This window comes from Colias philodice, chromosome 26 (genome assembly GCF_061535455.1).
Source record: "Colias philodice isolate Cphi_HAF_F1 chromosome 26, ilColPhil1 Martin Lab GWU primary, whole genome shotgun sequence".
Lineage (NCBI taxonomy): Eukaryota > Metazoa > Arthropoda > Insecta > Lepidoptera > Pieridae > Colias > Colias philodice.
The window spans coordinates 5,584,105-5,610,019 of NC_143111.1; the positions used below are offsets into that span (position 1 = coordinate 5,584,105).

General features: G+C 33.9%; 1 protein-coding gene across 1 annotated transcript; it reads left to right on the forward strand.

The window, feature by feature from the left end:
• The first annotated feature begins 6,202 nt into the window (after nt 1–6,202).
• LOC149476924 (uncharacterized) lies at nt 6,203–17,268 on the forward strand. The gene is made up of 16 exons (XM_089711614.1): nt 6,203–6,495; nt 6,581–6,671; nt 9,563–9,739; nt 10,232–10,346; nt 11,143–11,268; nt 11,976–12,139; nt 12,595–12,706; nt 13,317–13,426; nt 13,666–13,763; nt 14,073–14,313; nt 14,583–14,660; nt 15,244–15,391; nt 15,785–15,910; nt 16,076–16,180; nt 16,712–16,788; nt 17,149–17,268. Exons 1-16 carry the CDS (start codon nt 6,434–6,436, stop codon nt 17,176–17,178), a joined length of 1,860 nt encoding a protein of 619 aa, XP_089567740.1. The 5' UTR covers nt 6,203–6,433; the 3' UTR covers nt 17,179–17,268.
• The last annotated feature ends 8,647 nt before the right edge of the window (nt 17,269–25,915 follow it).

The following is a 25,915-nucleotide window of genomic DNA, read 5'->3' on the forward strand; positions in this document are numbered from 1 at the left end:
TCAATAATTATCAAAGTCATGATTTTATACATTATATACTTTGTTTATAGGATGTATATAAGCTTTTTGGGGCATTACTCTATCACATTGTTGCATCTTATTTATCAAGCCACCAGGAGATATCAAACAACTCTCTCATAATGGACTACGGACGTCAAACGGAACACATAATATATAAATTTTACCTTAAAATAAAATTTGTATTATGTTTCCTAAGACGTCCGTAGTCCAGATAAGGTCTTCCTGGTGTTATTTTTGCACCATTCATTCCGTATCATTTATGAGACGAACAATGAGAATATTTCTGGTGGCTTGCTGGAACTGTGGTGAGTTTTGTCTCCCACCACTCGCGGCGCTGGCGGCGGTACCACGTGACGGGCTTAAAACTAGCACCATCTAGCGACTTCACGGGGAAAAAGGCGATGTACTCTCATAATGGACTACGGACGTCTTAGGAAACATAATACAAATTTTATTTTAAGGTAAAATTTATATATTTTGGTTTTATGGCATTAAAATGCTTTATAAATATAAATTTATAAAGAATAGAAAAAATTCGATCACGAGGTGGGACTCGAACCCGCATCCTTTCGCGCCATTCCGGGGCGGATGCCTGACCAACTCAGCCACTCGTGACCCGCCAGAGCAATCGAATTTATTCTATTCTTTCAGTTTTATGTGTCTTAGGGACACACCGCGCGCCATCTATTGAAATGATTAGGCATCCGCCCCGGAATGGCGCGAAAGGATGCGGGTTCGAGTCCCGCCTCGTGATCGAATTTTTTCTATTCTTTATAAATTTATAAATTTATACGTTACATAGAGTCAAGTCAGTCAATAATGATTGTTTATTCATATTGAAAGAGAGATGTTTACCGGTTAGCGGCTTGTTGTACGCGTGTATTTCCATCTATAAATAATTTAAAATCCTTCAAAAATTGACAATTTTTATACCAACGTCTGTATTCTGCCAAATAGCTAGTCTGCGAGTCACGTGCGCGTCCGTGACGTCATCATCTCGTAGGCTAGAGCCTGTCAACCGGCTGGGAAATTGGCTAAATGCAATTGTGCAGATATTTCTGTACTACATTATTATTACCTTTTTAGTGTAATTCTTTGTTCTATTTCCTTTGCATTTGGTCATTTATCTTATTACTAGTGTATTCGAATATTTCGTTATTTTAAGTTTAAAAGTTCGTCATTAAATCATCAGCGATTGTGGTTTTAATAGTAGGACCTTTTCATTTATATGTTAACGACTCTCATCTGTTTATATATGAAACATTGACATTAAAATTAAATATTTAAATACCTACCTATTTATAATATCACCTAACTTAATCTGTTCACAAATTTTCTTCTTCACTTACCTATACAGGGTGTCCCAGTATTGGTATACTAAGCGCGAAGGAACTTGTAGTTTTGCATACACTGATCACGTAAAAAATACTTAAAAAACAAGATTACGTCAAAAATTTTTTGCTGAATTTTTCCTGAAAATCCATGTTTTCTTCTCTAGCTTGGTGCAGCCGGCATATACCGCTTCGCTAATGTGAGCATTTTGTCTATGAAAACATAATCTTAAACGATAGCTCACGTGCTAGTGGCAAAGTTGGACGAGTTGTTTGTTATGAGTGTACACTGTACACATAGAATTTTAAGAATTCATCTATTTGAAAAAAAATACGTCTGGAATTTTATAAGTATTTTTTACGAACTCAGCGTATGCAAAACTATAACCTCCTTTGAGCTTAGTATACCAACACTGGGACACCCTGTATAGGTAGGTATCTACTTTATTTCCCTATATTCGAATAACCATTGATCTTTGTTAAACTTGATTAAACAGACATGACTATTGGAGACACAAGTAAACTACAATTCATATTGCAAAATAATCCCAGATCACACTTATATCTAAAGATCGCAGTTTAGCAACATTGTATAAACAGATAGAATAATCAATTACCTATCCAGGTATCCTAGGTATATTATCTAAAACTGGCAATCGCACTTGCCATCCTGTCAAATGGACTATGATCGAGTGCTCTGAATTACTAAACGGGTTTTGTTTACGATTTTTAATCGGATTATTGTCTGTTTATTGACAAACGTGATTTGAATCAATTTTAAAAACAAACAAAACGCCTTGGTCTAAGATCCGAACATAAGGCGAAATTCAACGGCGTGATAATAGAATGAGACCAATTTTATAATTAATTTAGTCTATTAAAAAATGTATTAAAAATGGGTTGACTGGGAAAATCCTGGACAGGACATTTTTAATGAATTAAAATTTTTTTATTTATTTTTATTTTTTATTAATTGCAATTTCGAGATAATAAAACAATTTTGTAATAAAACAGTGCTGACATAATTTTTTTTTTCATCATCCTATCAAGTGAAAGTAACTGGTACCGACATACCTGTTTATACCTGCCAACCTAGCCGTTTGTCCCGGTAAATATTAGAAAACGACTATTGCACATTCTGTAGGTTTCATACTTTAAGTCTATAATATATTTTTTTTATTATCTTGATACTGCAATTAATTAAAAAAAATGTGTTTTTTTTTTAAATTCATTAAAAATGTCCTGTCCAGGATTTTCCCAGTCAACCCATTTTTAATACATTTTTTAATAGACTAAATTAATTATAAAATTGGTCTCATTCTATTATCACGCCGTTGAATTTCGCCTTATGTTCGGATCTTAGACCACCTGTTTGACTTCTTCAATCTGTGTTATTATTTGTTACTTTTATTTATTTTAAGCCAACCTGCAATAAGAATAGCTTACGTCAGTCAAATGACAAAAAGTTTAGCAACTGGCTTCTTTGTATGAGCATTGAGAACTAGAAAGAGCAAGTTGTAAAACAGCAAATTATTTAATTTTGGCGTCTCGGCCGCAGCTCAGTTTTCGCCAAAATAAAAAAAAGAAAAACACATCCTGTGCGCAAAATATCCACCAACAATGAAAATAAAAACAAGTTCAAAAGTGAGTCCAAACAATTAAAAAATATGTACCTATGTATTTAATTTTTTTTATTAACGTTATTTAAGTTTCATCGCCCTCTGTTGTCAAATATTAGTACTTATAGAATGTTATTAGAGCGTTTTCAAAAAAAAGTGTACCCCTCACTTTCGGCCTGTCCCCTGTGTTTCAAGTCGAATAACAAGTAAAATTTATATGATGGCTAATTATATAATGCTTGAAAAGTATTAAATACACCATAATTTGATAAATGCAAACAATTAATTCACGGAAACATTGCGTACTATTTTTTAAATAATCATTTTTAAAACTAAAGTGTCAGTTTTTGGCGTGTCCCCATCCAAGTTCTTCGATGTTAGAGAAGCGATTCTAAAAAGTTTTATACCAAGGTACCATAAGTTTTAGTGTCATCTAAAAGTACATTTATTTGCGAATCGTCGCATGTAGTTCATAATTAAGGCCTTATAATCGTTTAAAAGCAATTTGATTTCCAAAAATATCTTAAAAAGTGGTACCGACCGGACATGTCGGGTTTATCACGGCTAATAATGTCACTTACAAATTTTAGATTACTATTTGAATTTTATAAATGGCAAAATTATCGTTTACTTTCACCGTCCGCCAATTTAAAAAAGCTTATTTTCAAATACAGTTCGAGTAAAACAGAAGTGTTTTGTGAGTGCAACGGCCGTTGCAATTTCTACTGTCTGGTTTGAGACATATTATTACTTGATACAGGGAAGTAAACATCGTTTAAATACTTTCAGAAGATGAGCAATATATTAATTAACCGTTATTTACATTTGATAATCAGTGTAGGCACATTTTTTCGTCAGAATATAATTTTGACTAAAAACTGAAAAGAAAACGTCACGTCAGTTTTGCAACATTTTGCTTCGTGACCTATAGGCTGACAAGAAAAGTCGCAAAACTGCAGCATAAAGCCAAGTCTAGATTGTCATTGTAATATTCTTCATAATTTTTATAATTTTTTCATATTTTTAGGTTTCACTGATCTCGGGACCAAAAAGGACATGTATAATTTGCAAAAAATGGTATTGCAATGAATGCGTTGGTCAGCAGGTATACCCTGAATACATAATATGTGATACATGTATGGAAAGTTAAAAGGTGTAGGTAGTGTAACTCTGAGTTTTACCCTAAAATTGATACTGTGTCAAACTATGTGTTGGTGTATTTTTTTTATCAGACTTAAATAAAATTTTTGTAAACGTATTCTCGGTTTTATTTTAACCATGTTAATTGGATTCAATATAAACCTAGCCTTATGAAAAATGGTCTATCGGTTTTGCGACAGTCCCCCGTTTTGCGACAAGAAAAATTTTAGTTTTTACATTTTTTTATTATACGAGACACAAATAATTTGATTTCAATATTTAAAATGGTTTTACTGTTCCGAAATAAAATAACCACTTTGCCGATTTTAATCGAAATGTATTAAGTATCGTAAAAGTAACGGCTACTTTGGCATCAGCTGTGGCAAAACAGAACTTAAAGCTCGTTTAATAGGAATTTTATTAATTTGTCGACTTCAATTTTCTATTTTTTAAATAATGTATGTTATAATCTTCGTAACACAATCAAAATATTTTGCGTCTTTCTTCGTAGTTAATAGTTACATGAGCATTAATGACTGTCGCAAAACTGACACTTTTTTTCACAGTCCCAATTTATTTTGATGATTTCTCGTAAAACAAATTAATCTGCAAGCAATTAAATACAATTTCACTTACTATGATGTATATTTAAAATTTCTAAATCAAAATTTCATTAAAAATGCAACATTTAAAATTTATCCATAAATTCAGGCATGGTACACTTTTTTTTGAAAACGCTCATTAACAGTCTCAATCTAAATTTTATGTACGTAATAGCGTCATCTATTGGATTTGTTTCGAACTATGTAAAGAATACTCACATAGAAAAAAGCAGAAACTACGTTAGTGTACAGACTTGCCAATAGATGGCGTTGTAATAAAATAAAGAAACTAAAATGTTCTTACTTATTTAAAATAATATTATGATATATTTATCACAAATTAAATTTAATTAATATACAAAAATAATTGTTACATATAATATCACAAACAGACAAGTATATTATTTTTTATTAATCTGTTATTTATATCTGGCGATAGATGGCGCTATTTACAATAAAGGTATTGTGGTATTTTTGATACGAAACATTCATGAATGAAAATGTTTAATTTTTTTAATAAAACTGTCGCCTAAAAATTATAGTTAGATAGAAAAATAATGTTAAAAATGCATAATAGTATTTAGTTTGGCGGTCTTCTCAAGTCTGTTTTGCTCTTAGATCATGTTCTGCTAGTTCTAAGCTCAAAAAGATATTTTTAAAATATTATATAGGTATAATGTACCTTATTTAATTGAATCTTTTTGGCCATACAGAGATGCTAGAATCTTCACAGATTTCCCCGATAAGTAAAATACCTAGGTAGGTATGCAACACAAAAATAATTTGAACCATTACTTTTTGAGATTTAGCTTGTTCACACAAACAATCTACCTATTTAGCTTTTATATTAGGTATTTACAGAAGTTTAAGGTATAGGTAGAGTATCTATTTGTATGATAATTTTATTTAAATTTTCTGACCATCCAATATGACAAAAAAAAATTAAGTACACTAACGTTATAACTACGAATTAAAATAGCTTTAAAGTAGGTACTGAAAACTTTAATATTAAATACGCTCTACGTTCAAACACTGCACGATTAATTTATTACAAAATCACTTCACATTTTACGCGCAATCATTTGTTCGAACTAGCGTAAGGGTAATTACAGGAGTATAGAGGAAATATTTTTATTTTTCATCCATAAGATTAATTTTCTCTTCGCAAACACTAAGTTTGTGAAGAGGCCTCGAGTCTTCGAGTGCTCCGGAACGAAATGAGCACAGCTGCACTTAGACGTTATAATAAACCACTCAAAAATATTCAGCGAAAGATATTCTATTCCTTTTACTTTTGGTTCCTGCCTTCTGTTTTTATGTGCCGAGTTATGCTTGGTATTTGCTCTTATTATACTTTTGAAATAACATTTCTGAAGTAATTTTACTAATTTTAAATGTACTTGGCTTAGCGATAATAATTTTAAACGTGTAACCATAATAACATAATGAAGTGCTTAAAATTAACTATAAATATGTCGTCGGACGCATTTAAAAAAGGTTAATAACCTCTTTAAGTTCAAAGAGGTCATATAGGTCGCGCTGTCATTCTGAAAAAAATAATTGGCCATATCACGCGTGTCATAAAAAAATATTCAAAATTTGGAACTCGTATCTTAGATACGGGAATAACAATTAACAATAGACGACGTCGTGAAAAAGGAAAGTTTGACGTGCTCGTGTATTTTGTCTCAAAATAATTGAATAATAAGAAAAATAAAAGATGTTTTCTGACGAGGAAATAAAAGAAAGCGGCCTGACGAGACCCGGTGATGAGCTTATAAGGTTCGATCTTCATTTTTTATTAAAACCACTGGATCATGACCAAATGGATTTTATGGCTAATGTTTTAATTTATTTTTGTTTTCAGTATACACGAGGTATGCTTGGTTGACAAGTACGATAAGAAGGATTTTGGGTTTAACAGCGAACCGCTCTTATTTAATTCCGGTCGCAGTAACGTGCGTAAAATGTTTTTTAAATTGATTTATTGTATTTTTATAGTAATTTTCAACTGATGTCCAAGTAGGGTATATCTACGTAGGTACTAACCTTAGTACTAACTGTTACAAAACGGTTCTGTTCATGTTATCGTATTTTTTAAATATTTAACAATATTCAGTAAAATTCTAAAATTAATAGAATGTTCCTTATTTTTATCATTTTGATTGATTGATGTTTTAGAATTTAGATGCTTTTTAACAGATTATACAAAACTAACGTACCTAACTGCTTCTTAATATTTAAAAAAAATATTATTATACCGTATTACACCACCACAATATAAGTTTTTATAAATGTTTTGAAACGTATAGAATTTGAAATCCAACAGTTTTCGTAGTTTGTTCTATACTTTCCGTAGTTTAAAACTAGATGGCGCTACCAACAACATCTGGGAATATTATACTGAGGGCGCTTGTGCACTACAAGGAATTTTACTGTCCGGCATTCCGATTTTTTACGGTCCGGTATGGCATGAAAAAACCGATGAATTGCTTGTGCACCTGTCCGTCTTTACTCGGATCAGTGCGGTTCAGTTCAAGGAAGTTTGGCGGTATAATGCTATCATAAATGATTGTTTTTGCATTTTACAAGAAACGAGTAAAAAATATAGAAGGTGAAATATTATATTACTTCGTTATAATAAAAAGTAAAGTTCCGTAAGAGATTTAAAATGCGTGTTTCACTTATTTATTTTAATCGGTGACGAGGAGCTAAAGCTATTCCCACTTGAACTTTAACTTACCAACACTTACTTAGATAATAATTATAGGTCAATGCTTGGTCAATGTATATAAAATAACAATACCGACTTCTCAAATCTCATTGCCAACTAAAAGAAAGTAAAACAAGAGCTTGCTTTTAATTGGCATATGCAGTAAAAACAGTAAAATCCAAGCAAGAAAAACAATTATACCTACAGCGACTCGTAGACACAAAAAACCATCCGGAATAGGGAAAAGTAAAATGTCGGACAGTAAAATTACGTATAGTGCACAAGCTAGTATATAGATTAATGGCGTGCCATACCGGACCGTAAAAAATCGGAATGCCGGACCGTAAAATTAATTCCCGTAAAACGCCCTAAGGGCGTTTGTCCACTACAAGGAATTTTACTGTCCGGCATTCCGATTTTTTACGGTCCGGTATGGCACGCCATTAATCTATATACTATGCTTGTGCACTATACGTAATTTTACTGTCCGACATTTTACTTTTCCCTATTCCGGATGGTTTTTTGTGTCTACGAGTCGCTGTATATGCCCACTTGCTTGGATTTTACTGTTTTTACTGCATATGCCAATTGAAAGCAAGCTCTTGTTTTACTTTCTTTTAGTTGGCAATGAGATTTGAGAAGTCGGTATTGTTATTTTATATACATTGACCAAGCATTGACCTATAATTATTATCTAAGTAAGTGTTGGTAAGTTAAAGTTCAAGTGGGAATAGCTTTAGCTCCTCGTCACCGATTAAAATAAATAAGTGAAACACGCATTTTAAATCTCTTACGGAACTTTACTTTTTATTATAACGAAGTAATATAATATTTCACCTTCTATATTTTTTAATCGTTTCTTGTAAAATGCAAAATCAATCATTTATGATAGCATTATACCGCCAAACTTCCTTGAACTGTACCGCACTGATCCGAGTAAAGACGGACAGGTGCACAAGCAATTCATCGGTTTTTTCATGCCACACCGGACCGTAAAAAATCGGAATGCCGGACAGTAAAATTCCTTGTAGTGCACAAGCGCCCTTTGGGCGTTTGTCCACTACAAGGAATTTTACGGTCCGGCATTCCGATTTTTTACGGTCCGGTATGGCACGCCATTAATCTATATACTAGCTTGTGCACTATACGTAATTTTACTGTCCGACATTTTACTTTTCCCTATTCCGGATGGTTTTTTGTGTCTACGAGTCGCTGTAGGTATAATTGTTTTTCTTGCTTGGATTTTACTGTTTTTACTGCATATGCCAATTAAAAGCAAGCTCTTGTTTTACTTTCTTTTAGTTGGCAATGAGATTTGAGAAGTCGGTATTGTTATTTTATATACATTGACCAAGCATTGACCTATAATTATTATCTAAGTAAGTGTTGTTAAGTTAAAGTTCAAGTGGGAATAGCTTTAGCTCCTCGTCACTGATTAAAATAAATAAGTGAAACACGCATTTTAAATCTCTTACGGAACTGTACTTTTTATTATAACGAAGTAATATAATAATTCACCTTCTATATTTTTTACTCGTTTCTTGTAAAATGCAAAAACAATCATTCTGTCAATGCAAACTTCCTTGAACTGTACCGCACTGATCCGAGTAAAGACGGACAGGTGCACAAGCAATTCATCGGTTTTTTCATGCCACACCGGACCGTTAAAAATCGGAATGCCGGACAGTAAAATTCCTTGTAGTGCACAAGCGCCCTAACTATGAAAGTTTTAATTTTCTGATAATCTAGAATCCTCATGAAAACTTAATTAAATAGATAAAATTAATTTCATTTGAATTGTAGCTTATCCACTAAAAAGTACACTGAATATATGCACCTTTGTAATGTTGTAAATGAACTGAAAACAGCGGCCGCGGTGGGTAAAAAATAGCCTATGTGCTAATAAAATAAATAAGTTAATCGTTTATGACTTTCTCTAAATCTCTGTATCATATATCATACAGATAAGTAAGAGTAACAAACTTCCATTCATTCGGAAGTTTCGCATTTGTAATAATAGTAGGAAGAAATATTAATCTGATAAATTCAAAAAGTATAATTATTTCTATCTACATGTACTCGATATTTCGATATACACATTGCAATTTATAATTTTATAGCCATTGTTTCCCACAGTTGGATCACCTGCGTTTCTTCCGCGACGGTTTCCTAGAAGGTCTCGAACAGCAGCAGGCCAGGTTCGCGTGGACGGAGGAAGACGGGAACATAGCGTCGCTGGTCTCCGCGCCGGGGTTTGGTACTGGGACCACCTTTGGGAAGGAGCTTGAAGCTGATCTTAGTAGTGATTTGAAGGTATTACTATACACATAGGTATTATAATGCTAAAGGTAGGTACTAAATTAATTATTTTGTTTTCGGCTGTGGTTTTCGGCGTGTGGCAGTGGAAATTTTTTATTTAAATGAATTCCTGTCATGATTATGTAAATAATTGTTGCGTATTAGGATCATAATCTATATATATAATATATATATAAAACTCAAAGGTGACTGATAGGTATAGTGATCTATCAACGCACAGCCCAAACCACTGGACGTATCGGGCTGAAATTTGGCATGCAGGTAGATGTTAGGACGTAGGCATCCGCTAAGAAAAGATTTCCCAAAATTCATGCGGAAACGGGGAAAAACGGGGATGCACGTACAAAGTCGTGGGCGGAAGCTAGTATTGATATAAATTTATATTTATAAATCATTATTGAATGCCATAAAACCAAGAAATACTTACTACCTACTACTTTATACTTAAACCTTAAATCAATATACTTACAACATTTCTGTCTACAGGAAGCTGATACTTCCAGTACGTCAACAGGAAAGAACAGTAATGGACTTATTTTTACGCAAAAACCGTATGTCGAACCTAGCACTGTGTCGTCTACATCAGGAACAACTAATACAGGTATTTCAGAGCCTTTAAAATACATTGCGTATGAAATAGGGATGATTTCTTATTTTAACACATAGGTATCTCTAGAAAATATAGAATGAATTAAAGTATGTATTAATTTGCCAACGTATTTTCAAATAGATTATGAAATAGATTATAATATACTAGCGACCCGCCCCGGCTTCGCACGGGTGCAATGGCGGCCGGCCCGTACCGCCGCAAACGCTACGTCCCGCAATTTTTAAATCTGTAATATCTTCGAAAATATTCACTTAAATCATACGGTGTAATGCCATATGGATCTATATTAAATGAACAATGTATTCAAGGTATTTAATTGGTTAAGGATTAATGCTGTATTGGTTAATATCGCTTCGAAAATTAGCCATTATATTTTGTCGTAAAAAGTAAATGACAAAAAAAATTATTGTGGGTTATCCATAAGAGATAGACATATACCATCACGGACTTTTCTGTAGACCTCTTCAATGTGTACAATACTTAACATTATTTTGATGAAACTCGCAGGTTTCACCCTGCGTTTGCAATGTAAGCGGAAAAAATGTAATTATTTACGACATCACATTAAAAACCTCAAAAATAACAGTACTTCTCCACTATTCATTAGATGTCATTATACATATAAACCTTCCTCTTGAATCACTCTATCTATTAAAAAAAACCGCATCAAAATCCGTTGCGTAGTTTCAAAGATTTAAGCGTACAAAGGGACATAGGGACATAGGGACATAGGGACAGGGAAAGCGAGTTTGTTTTATAATATGTAGTGATTATGATTTTTTTTCAGACACGGAAAAACCGAAAGGCAAGAATGCCTGTAAAATTGATAAGAAAGATCCGCGATCGAGACTGCACTTTGTGAAATATATTAAGAGACATGGACGCACTATAAAACTATGGGAATGTGGTATTTGTAAGTACTATAGTATAATTTTGTGTTATTTTATTTGTAATGATTGTATTCTGCATGTTTTACTTATCTTCCTTTTATTGCAAAGAGTGACATTTTTTATTTATTTTGTTTATACATAATTTACGATAAAGCTTATATTTAATTCATGCTAAAAATTCAAGAGTTTTATTATTTCATATGCATGTCATGTGTTGACCGCCTCCTTGGTACAGTGGTTGACGCGTGAGCGTAGAACCGAGGGGTCCTGGATTCGATTCCCGGTGGAGACGAAGAAAAAAAAAATGTCTCGGTCTGGCAGGACACAGAAGGCTGATCACCTACTTGTTCCTAAAGAAAATCGATCAGTGAAACAGATGTAATGCATCTGCCCCTTAGGGGCAGGGGACTAGGGGACATGGGACTTCACTTTATGTCATGTTTTAAACAAAGTTCAACATTGTTGATCAATTATTGTTTCCCTTGAATACGAAGCTTTAGCTTACCACCGGGCAATACTAGTTTGCCTTTTTCTACCATAAAATAAAAATCACAAAAAACAGACGGGTTGCACTCCGGGAGTGCCGGCAGAAGTGAAAACTTGATTATTAACGTTGAGCATGTTTGATATCCATCCGTCTTACGCTATTTCAATCAGGTCACGTGTCCTGACGCGAGTTTAAGATTTTATACGCAACGCCGCTAAAGAAGTTTTCACTTCAAAAATGTAGGTAGCCGCGAATTCCAACACCAGTACACACTCATGCGGCACTTGCCGACGCACACGGACGAGCGCAACTACCACTGCGACGAGTGCTCCAAGAGCTTCCGGCAGCTGTCGACGCTCAGCCAACACCGCGCGATACACTCTGCCGAGCGGCCGTATGCGTGTGAGGTAATGTATTGTAACAGAGTGCGGGTAGTTGAATTCCAACACCAGTATACGCCCATAAAGATAATATCACGTTCTATCTTACAAAGCCTTAACAGTAGCGTTGTGCTCTACAATTTTATCCGCATTAGGAATATGTTTTCATACTGATTCATGCGTTGTCAAATTAAATATTATCACCAAAATTCATGCAATCATTCTGATGTGTTGTGTTGATCATTGTACCTTATTGGCAAACAAAACTTTCTTGTTTTTAAAGTTATTGAACTCACCTGACTTTATTATTGTCACAAAATAAGGTCCATTTCAACCATTTGCTGATACAGTCATCTTATTTTTTTTTACATATACATATTTTCATACATTATAACTAACACATCATCTAAACAACATACCCACAATTATTCATCCTACTGTTAATAACAATTAATATTAAAAATAAGTACCGATTCGATCAGGTGTGCAACAAAACGTTCAACCGCGTGTCGACCCTGATCTCCCACCGCAAGACCCATTCCGACGAGAAGCCCTACAAGTGCCACATGTGTCCCAAGGGCTTCCATCAGAAAGGTTCCTATCCTGAATGTTCCTGTCTATCCTATTTTAGTTTTATTTGATACCGTATTTTAACACATTGATTTTTTAATCAATTTTATAATCAGTTTTCTTTTAAATAGAAGATAAGCATCTTAGCTAATGTTAGGATTTCCTAAGAATCTATTTAGATTATGCAAATTTTGCAGACCTACTAACTTATTAAGACGTTCTATCGTCCGACGCATATTTTTAATTTGCTATCCGAAACCATAACCTATTTCCTTACTCTCCCATTCCTCTATAAGTGCACATAAAACAATCCCCAGATTTATGTTTTATTTACGTGACCTTAACTGCGGATATTTATAACTTATCCATAAGAAGAACTTTTAGAAGTCTAAATGAATTAATATATCTATACTAATATTATAAAGCTGAAGAGTTTGTTTGTTTGAACGCGCTAATCTCAGGAAATACTGGTCCGATTCGAAAAATTATTTCGGTTTTAGATAGCCCATTTATCGAGGAAGGCTATAGGCTATATATCATCACGCTTAGACCAACAAGAGCAGAGCAATGCGGGTGAAACCACGGAGCACAGCCAGTAAAAAATATTATGTGTGATGTTGTTTGTGTCTAAAAGGTAACCTTCGCAACCACTTGTTCACGCACACCAACGAGCGTCCGTACCGCTGCAACATTTGCAACAAGGGCTTCAACCAGCAGTCCAATCTTGTTTGTCATAAGAATAAAGTAAGATAGCATCCAGTTATTTAAAACCATTAAATTTTATCTTTTTTGTAGTAGGATTCATCATCAGTTCTAAACATTTTTAATCGTTAGCATTTCTTTGTGTAAAGAACAGAAAATAAGTCAGAAATACTCTCTGGAAGTAAATATAGGAAACTCACTCATCGCATTGTTATATTATTATTTAATTTAATTTGATATACATTGTGTATTGCATTTCCTTTTTATTTCGATTGGTACAGGCTCATCCTGATGAAAATGGGGATACTATCAGCATTGACAAAATCTGGTGTCAGAATTATCGTCAGAAACCGACCAAGACTAAACCACCTAAATCGAGGTATTATAATATAATATTCATATTATAAGCGACCCTCTAAATCACAAACATTTTTTTTTAATTTGTATCATTTACATTGCAATTTATGTTCCATCAATTTTATCAATATTTGTTAACAATGTGATGCACTATGTAAATTTAACGCGTGACCGAACCTAACAGCAGATTGTTGTTGAGACTTTCTTTGTGTTCGTTCCTTCTAAACACGGTAAAGCTCAGGAACTATCACATGTACAAACCACAAATACGCATTAAAAGATATTTCGCTTTATAAGATACGCTAAGGCTGCTTCCAATCCTCTCCTTTAGACCACCATCAGAGCATTGCGAAGTATCCTCCTCAGTTGGGCCGTATATTCCACCGGAGTCTCTCAAATGGGATCAAAGTGACGGCGCCTGGAGCAACGGTGTGATAGTCGACCCGATAAAGACGTACCACATGGGCGTTGCCATGGCAACCAGGCAGACGCCGTTTGCTTTACTGCAGTCTGATAGCGGGCTGCCGGTACTGGTAAAGGTCGTGGATACGAAACTGCCCGGGGGTAAACAGGTATGTAGTTTATTAATAGCGTTGTTTAGAACAAGTCTTAACAGATGATTTACTTAAATTTTTCTCGAGAGTCACACTATTAATTGGTTAAAACAGAAGGATTATCAGAACAGTTCTTGAGTTTATCACGAAAGACAGACAGACACGGCGAAGCGCTTTGTTTTATTAAATGTGATTTTTTTTAATAATTTTGACACACTCATATTATAGTTTTCATCATAATAATTAAAACATAATATAATTGTACAATGAGATACTTATGCTATTAGATGCTGGTTCCTGCGACAGCTGAGGATCTGCGCGTTGGCGGTAAAATTGTGATGAAGGAAGACGAATTTGATTCAAAGGTATGTGTAATACCTAGTGTGACCTATTGACTTGTATGCAGGATATATACGTGAAGATCTCTTTAGTCACTTTCCAAAACGTTTAACATTTGCTCAGGTACAGTCCCAAACCTCGTAGATTGTCATAGATACAATATGTCTGGCACGATGTAGAACTAACATTTTCTACTATTATTAGGTAGGTACATTATATTTGCTAAGGTACCGTGAAATATGCCAACATTGCCCACATCGATTTATGACCTAATTGGTACTTGGTACAAGTTGCTACCAAACTACTATAATTTTGTGCAGGACGTAGACGTGGAGACGCTCCCGGCAGCACCATTATTAGGCCCAATACATTTGACAATGTATTTGGTACTTGCAACCAAAAAAAAAAAAGACCGGTTGCCCTCCGGGAGTGCCGGCAGAAGTGAAAACGCGCGTAGAAGAGAGGGGATAGCTGTCTACTCTCCATCCGTCTTACGTTTTTTCGATCAGGTCACGTGTCCTGACGCGAGTTTAAGTATTTATACCCATTACAGAAAGAGTGCTCAACGCCGCTAAAGAAGATTTCACTTCAAAAACTATATTTGTGCAGGACGTAGACGTGGAGACGCTCCCAGCGGCGGGCGCGGTGCAGATCCGCGTGCCCGTGGTGGCGACGGTGGTGCCGCGCATCCGGCCCGGCGGCGAGCTGCACCTCGCCGTGCGCGAGCCGCACACCGCCTACCGCGCGGCGCCAACCGGTGCGTACTGTCACAATATACAGACACAGACACAAACACACACACACGAAAACGTGCGCGTCCTCATACGAAGAAAGCATCTCCAACCGATGCGCATCTAAGCAAGTTAGATTAAAACAAAAGCGCATCTACACACACACACACGTGTGTTTGAGTGTGTGCGTGTACACTCACGTATATTTAGATGTTTAAGTGCGTTGCATATAAATAAGAGTGCGTGTGTATGTATGTATTTGTGTGTGTGTGTGTGTGTATTCGCGTTTGTTACATATACATAAGGTAGGTAGACCTTAGTAGCATACAATACAAATGAGTTTGATGAGTTTCTTAGTTAATTATTACTACATATTTAATTAAATTAAGTTCCAAAGCTTATAAAAATGATTTTATCAGGTGAAAATAACGGTGAACCCTGCATAAGCATAAGCCAAGAGCCGCATACTTCGTCTTGCCATAAAATGCTGAATAATTTGAATGCTAAAGAAACAAATAATAATAATGATGAATCTGGGAGACCAGGTAATGAATGCCGTCTTTCATAAAATTACACAAAATAACTACGTAAAATTAGAGAATGGCGTTATACAATGTTGAAATATGATATTAGATAATTAAAATATTCATTATAGAATAATAATAAATGTATTCTATAATTGAAATACTAATGCTAGGTAAAAATTACAGGTCCCATAATAACGTCTTCATGCTCCTTGCTGCCACCAGCGCCTTCTCCGCCGTTGGATTTCATTCCTATGGATTTGTTTGAACCGATGGAGTGTATGCCTATGGGTAATGTTACACATTGTAATTATACGATTGTTCTATATTCTTCTAGAAAATTATAGACCACCACGTATGTGGTCAATATCTTATATACATATATGTATAAATCTCGTGTCACAATGTTTGTCCTCAATGGACTCCTAAACCACTTAACCGATGTGCAGACACCATGACGACGACACCATGTGCAGTTCGATCCAACTTGGCCACTTGGGAGATAGGATAGTTTAAACATGTAGGTAGGTAGGTCGGTATTTCCTATAAATTTTATAGTTATTATGCAAATTTAACAAAAGTTGGCATCATTCTATTTTACTTATACCTATTAAATATAAATATAATAGGATGAATAATTAGTATTTATCGTGGAAATTTTAATGTGGATTAGGTAAAGTATTTGTAGTTCGTACGTTCACTATTTTGAGAGTATTTTACATTTAAATAAGCTTCTAATTATTTTACGAAAACAAAATTTTAATTTGTACAACCTTTTGGAAATGAAATGTACAACATGACGTAATAATGTAATTTTCATAGGCCCTCAAATAACTGCGGTGGATATCGACCAATCTCCGCCATCTGATGACTCGGATATATTCATCACTAAATTTGAGGTGAACATTTATTTATTTTGTTCTTATCTACCTATATTCGATTGAAACTTGAGAATTTATTTTTATATCATTACGCTTCCCGCTCGCGGCTTCGCCCGAATTTTATAAGAAAAAACCCGCATAGTTCCAGTTCCCGTGGAATTTCCGGGATAAAACCTATCCTATGTGTAAATTCAAGTTACCCTATGTGTGCTAAATTTAATTGTAATCGGTTCAGTAGTATTTGCGTGAAAGAGTAATAAACATACACACAAACACATTCGCATTTGTAATATAAGTTTAGTATTTATTATGATAAGATAAGAATTCAACAGGTAAAAATAAAAAACAATATTTTAATTATTGAACTTTCATTTTCAGGAAAGCATTCCACTCTCTGACTCTGATTAAACGTCTATGACTGCATGTAGAAATGTATTTTTTTTAATTCTAAGAAAAATAATTGTTTCATTTTAGTTGCATGAATAAAAAATATACGAGCATCTGTTATTTTATTTATAAATCACAATTATTTTCATTTCTCTTCTTGCCAGCGTCAGTGCAACCTGTAAACAAAAAAAGCTCTATGAGAATTTTTTCCCAACAAAAAGTTATTTTCTATAAAAAGGCAATTTCCTGTCTCCAATGTAAATAATCGTTCATTATGATCTCGCGATGACATCGTCTATTATATTGTTGTAATATCTCTGTCATATTGTATTGTTGCCGCCACGTGATCGGAAATATGCCCTTAGGGCCGATCTGGGGGTGTTTTTAGTTCCATTTCTTGATAAGAGATGGCGTTAGTTGAATTATTTTGAAAGATTTTGATATGTGAAATTTTTGTGAAATGGAAGTTTTGTGTTTTGAGTTGATATTATCAATTCATTTGAAATTATATAATTTGTTTGTTTTTGATATTTATTTATAAGGAAGGAAGATGATGGTAGTACCAATAGACTTCATGAAAGTGGTAACAACTTATAGTTTTGTTTTTCAACAAAATTATGCATGTTGAAAAAAACTTCAAATAAGCAAATACCATTCTGTAATGGATTCCTATTATTATAGATTATACATAGGTATGTTCACATTTAACCACCAGGAAATAAATCTATTACATTTTGACGAATGAAATAAATGTAAGCACATCATTATAGTTTTAAGTGTAAATTCATTCTCTACACGAACCTACATAGGTACTATTTTACAATTTCTAACAAAGTCTTTACATGTCGTTAAACAGAATTTATAATTGCATATTCTGAACGCACCGCTGAATCTATTCGAAATCAGTCAATTTGGTAATGACCAACCATTAACCGCAAAAAATATAAGGCAATATAACAAGAATGTGACAATAAAATGCGAATTATACGTCCACTTTTTTACCAAAGGCTCACGCGTGGCTGCCACGCGTCACAAAATATTAAAACTGGTGTTAGACTTGACACGCGGACTTTCCCACCAATAAATAGAGAAATCTTACAACCCTATTGACGACGGATCATATAAGTTCAGATAAAAAGTAACCGTAACACAAAGCAGTAGAGTCGGTTTTGCATTCTCAACTTTTAAGACGGACAGTTGCAGAATTGACATTCAATATTGAATGCTATTTACGGTGTAATAGGTTAGAAATTACATTTATCAGCGATTATAAAATTAGGGTTGTCCTCAATGATCTAAATACCGCCCCCGACGGTTATCGAATAATGCGTTCGCACGTGGCCGTTGCGTTTTTTATCGAATTTTTATTTCGTGCGAATGCCGAAGTGGCGGCTGGTGCAGACGTACTGATCTTTTGTGAGCCACTTCAAAGGTTTATCGATATAGAAATTTCTAATTTCAGCCGGGTCTTTGGTATGCATATTTCGTTTCTACGCATGGAACATTTTGTTTTCCATTGTGTTGGCATTCAATGAGTGGAAAAAAGGAATAAAAATGCATAAGAATTTAAGAATAGTTTTGAAAGTATACATGAAAGAAATAAATAATAAAACAAGCTTACAATACAATACTCGTGAAATAACAACTACCTACTCTAGCTCTATAACACACTGAAAATTATAAAGATCTTTTTTGCAGTGAAAAATTCAACCCTTTACTAACTTCAACAAATCAAATCATAACTGTATTAATTCCCTATTTATTAAATCAACAGTATTACAATAAACAAAGTATGAATATCATAAAACATCATTAAAACAAACACGGTCCTAAGTCCCCATCGAGGGGCCCCTAAATATCATTTCATATTTTGATTATGATATCAATGTCGCCCACTCGGCTTGCAGTTTTTATTTCTTTTGTCAGTTAATACACATATTAACCCATTAAGAGTCACGTGTCGACATAATATAATATTTCACACGAATAGTGGAATAGTTTTATTGTTATGTATGTTGCTTTTGTGTGTTTGGCTCTTTATGATTTTTATCGGTGTCGATGTTTTTTTTTGTGTTTTTTATTGAATATTGAATCGTATGCTGGTAAACGAGCGTTTTATGTCTTTGTTATAATAGACATAGGTCTATATGGTCTAATCTATAGAGATTACATAGAAATTTGTATTATCGTCTATACTCTATCCTATTAACATATTCTCTCTCATAATGTCTATTACGAGAATCCTTAGTAAAAAAATATTAATTAAGTATGTATATATATGTATAATATTATGTATTGGATTCATTTAACTGTGTAAAGCTGTACTCTGTTAGGTAAGAATTCTGTGCATTCTGCGAATATGCAAATATTAGCAGAAAGTTTACATTATGCATAAAATGAAGTATAAATTGCTCTAGCACAAAATTTGCCACTATCGTTAATAATAAATTAATAAATGTAGTAAAATTGGGATAAAAAAAAATCAATTGATATTGAGAAAATATACTAGTAACATCGTCCAACAACGTACAACGACACTTCTACCAAACACCAAAATCCACACGGAAACATTATACCAATAAAAAAAGCAATGTCACATCTCATTAGCGCTAGAGAACTGCGACAAATCCTTCGCGATTGAGACGTAACTGACTGACTGACGGTGACTAGCGATAATCCGAAACGCGTGCGCGCCGCGTGCCCGAGCGTGCGCGAAACGCGGGCGAAGCGTGCCCGAAGCGTGGGCGCAACTGTGTGCGACAGTCGCGTCGTTAATTATTGGCAGACATGTGGACATGAGTTTTTGACGGTTAAAAAATCGATGATGATAAGCGTGTAATTAGTATGTGGTAATGACTAGGCGGTGGGATCATCATTCATCATCTATGCTATTGTGAGATGGGTTTTAAAGTTTAAGCTTAAGCTTTCACAGATTATAATATTATGTATGTAATAATATTATAATATTATGTATTATGATTTTTTCAAATTAACGAGAATAGGTTTACTTTACGGATATTTTTCATTCTCATGATCATCATTTAACTTTAAACATTATTCTTATTACTATTCACCAATTTAATAAAAGTTTCGCCATTTTACAAACTAGATGGCGCTACGTTGTACCTATCCCAAAATTATCAAATAAAACTATAACTGCTTATTTATTTTAGTTTTAAGTTTAAAACAAGTTATCACAGGTTTTCATAATAATATAACATGCTATATATAACATGCTATACGCCGATGTATGGTTATTGAATTTAAAGAAGTTTATACAGATCAACAGCACAAACTGACACATACACTCTCATATTGTAATATCTAATTTACAAGACTCGTTTATTCCCTACTAGCTTTCCGCCCGCGGCTTCGCCCGCGTTTTCAAAGAAAAACCCGTTCCCGTAGGATTTCCGGGATAAAACCTATCCTATGTCCTTTCTCGGGTATCAAAATATCTCTATACCAAATTTCATGCAAATTGGTTCAGTAGTTAAGGCGTGATTGAGTAACAGACAGACAGACAGAGTTACTTTCGCATTTATAATATTAGTATGGATTATGCTGTAGTGAACTTTTACATACATACTTCACCACATTTACTTGACAAAATTACCTACACCGTTCGCGTGATTATGATTTTTATTACTTCTACAAATAGTGTCTTGTATCAGCGTACACAAAATGTTTTACCACTGATATTAAAAGCCAGTACTCCAACAACAACCCAACCGAGAAACAATCGAAAACTATTAAACGAAAACAATTCCAAAACTATATGGACTTAAAAAAGCAATTGTAGTGTGGGGGATTACTCCGCCATATCGCACGCATGGGCAGAGACGCAAATTGTTCGCTAACCTGATTACAACTACCACATTGTCTTTACCTCCTCCCACTCTCCACCCCAATGTGTACGATTCAATATTTTGGCTCTTTAAATATTTTTCTGGCAAATGAAAAACACAATTGTTGAAGTATTTTGTAGTTGTGAAATTTTTTTGGTCGATACGTCAGATGGTTTAAAAAGTAAATGATTATGTACCTACACTAATGCTTTTAAATAATAGGCGAAGTAATAAAAAGCTTAATTACTTAAATTAATTACTTAAAAGCTTATTTACGTTAAATCTATACATAATATGTATTATAAAGCTGAAGAGTTTGTTTGTTTGATTGATTGAACGCGCTAATCTCAGAAACTGCTCGTCCGATTTGTAAAATTATTTCGGTGTTATATTACAGCACATTTATCGAGGAATCTTTATTTAGGCTATATCATCACGCTAAGACTAACAGTAGCGGAGCAATGCGGGTGAAACCGCGCGGAACAGCAAGTTGTTACATAAGCTTCGAAAACCGCAGACGTCTTTTGAAACTCAATCGATATGGTATAAACCGTTTAATTGTGTACCCATTGTTGCAAAAGTATCGCGCGTTAAAAATATCTTTCACAACTTAAACTTTCAAACAATAAAAATACTGTTTACTTGTTATAAACCATTCTAAACTAACACGAACACAAACCATAGACCCCACATACATGGAATTACAATCAAACCGACGGACAAACGAGATGAACTCCAAATGAAATTAGACTATATTGCATAAAGACCCCAGAGCTTATTGCGTTAGGGCCCCTCGCTTATAATTATAATCTTTATTGAATATCGCCGCACTTGTTAGGTGCCAATGAAATCGTTATATGACTTTTATTACTCATGTTTTTATTATATTCTAAAATGCTAACTAAGTTATTATTAAATGTGCTTTGATTTAGTTATTTCGTAAATTCGCAATTCAGAGTAAAAATAATTTTACCTTCCTTATGTTTATAAAATTTATAATTTGCTGTTGAGGTTACAACATGCTATTATAATACAATTTTAAACTTTTATTGGGCTCTAATTAGAACCTGTTTCCAACTTATTTGTACATATTTAAATACAGAAAAATTGTATGCCAGTTTATTCCTGAAAATGACTTCTGCGGAACCCTCTAAAAATCAATTAGTTATTGATAAAATGAATTCCTACTTATTACACATAAATTTTAATACTTTATAACATACTTTGTTTTATTTCACCGCACGCTTCCATCAGCATGAAATCGAATTCCTGAATCAATTTGTCTACTGCTCTACAGAACAAATATTCAGGTAAAACGTCAAAGAATAATGTTTTATGTAACTTTTCGTTTATTTTAGTGTTTTCTTTAAATCTTTTTCAACATAAGATAGATAAGCTCGAAATAAAGCATCTCACAATGAAGATAAATTCAATCACAGAACAAGAAAAAAATATGCTTTACATCCGATGAATATTTAGTTATAATTAAATATTTTATTGTCACTAAATATTGAATAATGTATCTATACTAAATGAACATGTTTTAATTATTATTTTTACATGTTGCTTTTTGTATATTTTTTAAACTCGTAACAATGTACAACTCGTAATAATATCAAAATTTGAAATATTATGAACTAATTTTAATACACGAGTAATATGAAACATCCAAAGTTTTTAAAAGTCACCTCAGTTAAAACACACATTTAATATCAGAAATGCTACATAAGCAAAAACCTTTTTCACGTAGATGTCGTGTCTCCGAAACTTTTCTGTGACAGGCGACGTCTGCAGGCAGCGTGGAATCAGTTCAAGCCTAGGTTTAGTAAATTTACTAAATTTTAAGACTCCGCCGGTTTCTTGGGGAGCGCTATGCAAATTTTATTTCTTGAGTACCCACTGGGTGGAGAGAACGCAGCGGTTATTATATTATGTTTATAACTGTTTTATATGAGATCGTTTTTATGATAGTGTACTATTGTTAAATGTGTTTATAATAAGCTGTTAATAGATAATGTTTTGTCCTGAAGAGCTTCAAAAGCTCGACTTTAGAATTAGACAATTTTCATGAATTTATTTATCTTCCAAAGAAAATTATTTTGTTCAATGAATGTAGCTTTGAACACTTTTACCATTTTTAAATGCTTAAAATATAGAATTTTTTGTCCTTATACCACGAACTCTACTATTACTTCTAACAAACCTTTATTGGTTTCGCATTTTGCATGTTAGTCTAAATATTCTGACGCTACGTGTCCACGTCACAGTGCGTAAACCGTCGCAAAGTTGAATTCCACCGACGCCAGGCAAGGGTTGTGACATTTGGTAGTGGCAGATTGTTTGAACAAAGGGTTTTTTGGTGCCGACGGAAAATTCGTCTCTCGAGTTTGTTTCGCCGAGATGCTTTCTGATTGGATTACCAGATTTGATATCGATTGAAGTGGGTGTACCGATTATGAATTTTGTTTATAATGAATAAACATCAATGTACTTTGAAATTAATTTTTGATGGATTCGAATTGGCTGTCAAGATTGAAAGGTATGCAGATGCAGGACTCTTGATGTTTGATTTTTAATCTGATGGGAATTCGTAATATCCACTTATTATTTTGTCAGGGTTAACCCACAAAATAATTACGATCCAACGTATTTATAAGTTTTGAAGTAGGAAAAATTTATACGAATTCAACGAAGCTGCCGTAAACCAACAAAAATCGCAAATAATTGTTTCTACCACAATAACTCAACACAAAAACACAGATATTTCCCCAATATATTTAAATTACAATCGAACAATAGCTGGCAATGAAGGGCACCTATTCCGTGAATATTAAAAACGAGTTCGGATTGAAATTGTCGCGGGTTACGCTCGAGTTGCCGGCCAAAATGGAAACTTAACAACCGCGGTAAATAACCACAAATCACTGCGTCCTAACGCCCGAGGCGAGATTTAAATTCACGCGCGAATGTAAGGGCCTTGTTTCCATGGTATTGCGATTGTAAATGAATAAGTAATTGTAATATTTAAATATTAAGTAGGATAAGATTGAAGCCAGGATCTCGAGATACTTCAGAGGACTGTTCCCTAAAAATTTCAGATCTACTTATTCAAAGCAAATCAATAATAAAAAAAATCATGAAGAATAGCGTATCATATTCGTTGACATTGAATCTTATAACTTGTATTATTATTTGTTACGATCAACAACAGTTAGAAAAATAGTTCACCGTATTTTGACCATATTGGTTAACGATTTTCATTCTCGTCATTTTCTAGGCAAAACATTTGTCGTCTGTAAATGGACACAGTTCAAAATACACTCATCAAAATCAACATACGACTGTGGCATTACGCTAGGATGAATCAAAAAGACAGAGGGACCGCGTGATGACATATTATTATTCCTAAATTCATACACCGTACAATTTTTGTAACTTTTATTCACCGTGCCGATTACCTGTAACGCAATTTGGCCCCTATTCTTTAGAGCTCAACTGTCAAATTCGATTTTCAGTGTATTTTGTACAATTGAAAATAAATGACGTCATTGTGCACTTGTGTGGGTGAAAACGCGGTCGGTGCATATCGAATCTGTGGTTTTTACAATTTGAATTACGAATCGAATTATTCCCGCGTGGCGAATTCGCCTCGAGATCTTTTCGAGTTTACTGAATACGCAGTGTTATAAAGAATTTTCAAAGAGCCGTGGATAATCTACTATCTATTGTTGAACTTCGCATGCTTATACGACGTGCCTAATTAACTTGATCGTTAATCATTCTATAGTAGATAGGTACTTTGCAAGGATGTAATAAATAGTCGTGTTCAATATTTTTATCAATAGTTTAATTTTATAAGCTTTTACATCTGGGCTCCTGAAATGTTAATTTTGAAAAAATATCTTAACAATATTTACAAATCAAGGGTACTTACAAATTTTCTTATAAGTACCTACTGACTGAAAATAGCTAGAAAAAGACCTAGAAATGTCTGAAAGGGCTTTTTCTTTTGACGTAGAATTACGTGAATCAACTATTACAATGATTGTCAAACAATAGTCACATAGTACTGTTCGGAACCTGGCCCCGCGGTTCACGCGCCATTTCTCACCGGACGTGACGTCACATGCAATGAATGGGTGTCCGCATCCGGCGCCTGCGCATCCGAACTAATGTTGCGGATATATCCGTATGCAATTTATCCGTGAGCTGCGGTTAGTGATAGATTAAAGGGTCTTTAGCGAGGAGGTAATGGTAATAACCATAAATTTAATTGTCTGTACTTGCAATTTCTTTTAATGATGTTTACGAGATCTATAGATACGTACAAGCCACATAAAATTACCACCGATGCATTTCAGTATCTATCATTTGCAGTATCTCTTTTCTTTTATTTAATTAAATGATTGATATATTCAGACAAATAATAATCGTACTAGGTAAGTAAATATAAAGTAAATTTGACTGGCAACCCAGTCGATATATATTCTCCTAATTATTAATTATAAATATACATAAAATTTTGGTTTTATCAAAAAAACGATGAACGCACTAATCCTGCGGTGGGATCTTATACGAGAGAAAGATTACTAGAGGAACATCCTTATGTTGCGACTTGCGATTGATCGAAAATCAATCACACAGGCCTTGCGATTTTACTGTCTCATGTTTTAAATATGTCATCTCGTCTCATTTACAGAAAATGTCTAATAAAGTAAATTAATTAATTATTTTCCATGAAATCGATTAGCATAATTATTAATACATAATATCATTTGTCTTCCCCGAGCCAAGATAGTATGTAATGCCTTCTTGTAAATACAATACTACATAAAAAAGAGCATGTGTGCCGAGCATATGTGACAGAAGTGAAACTTCTTAGACAAGATACAAAGATACCAAAATCGTCG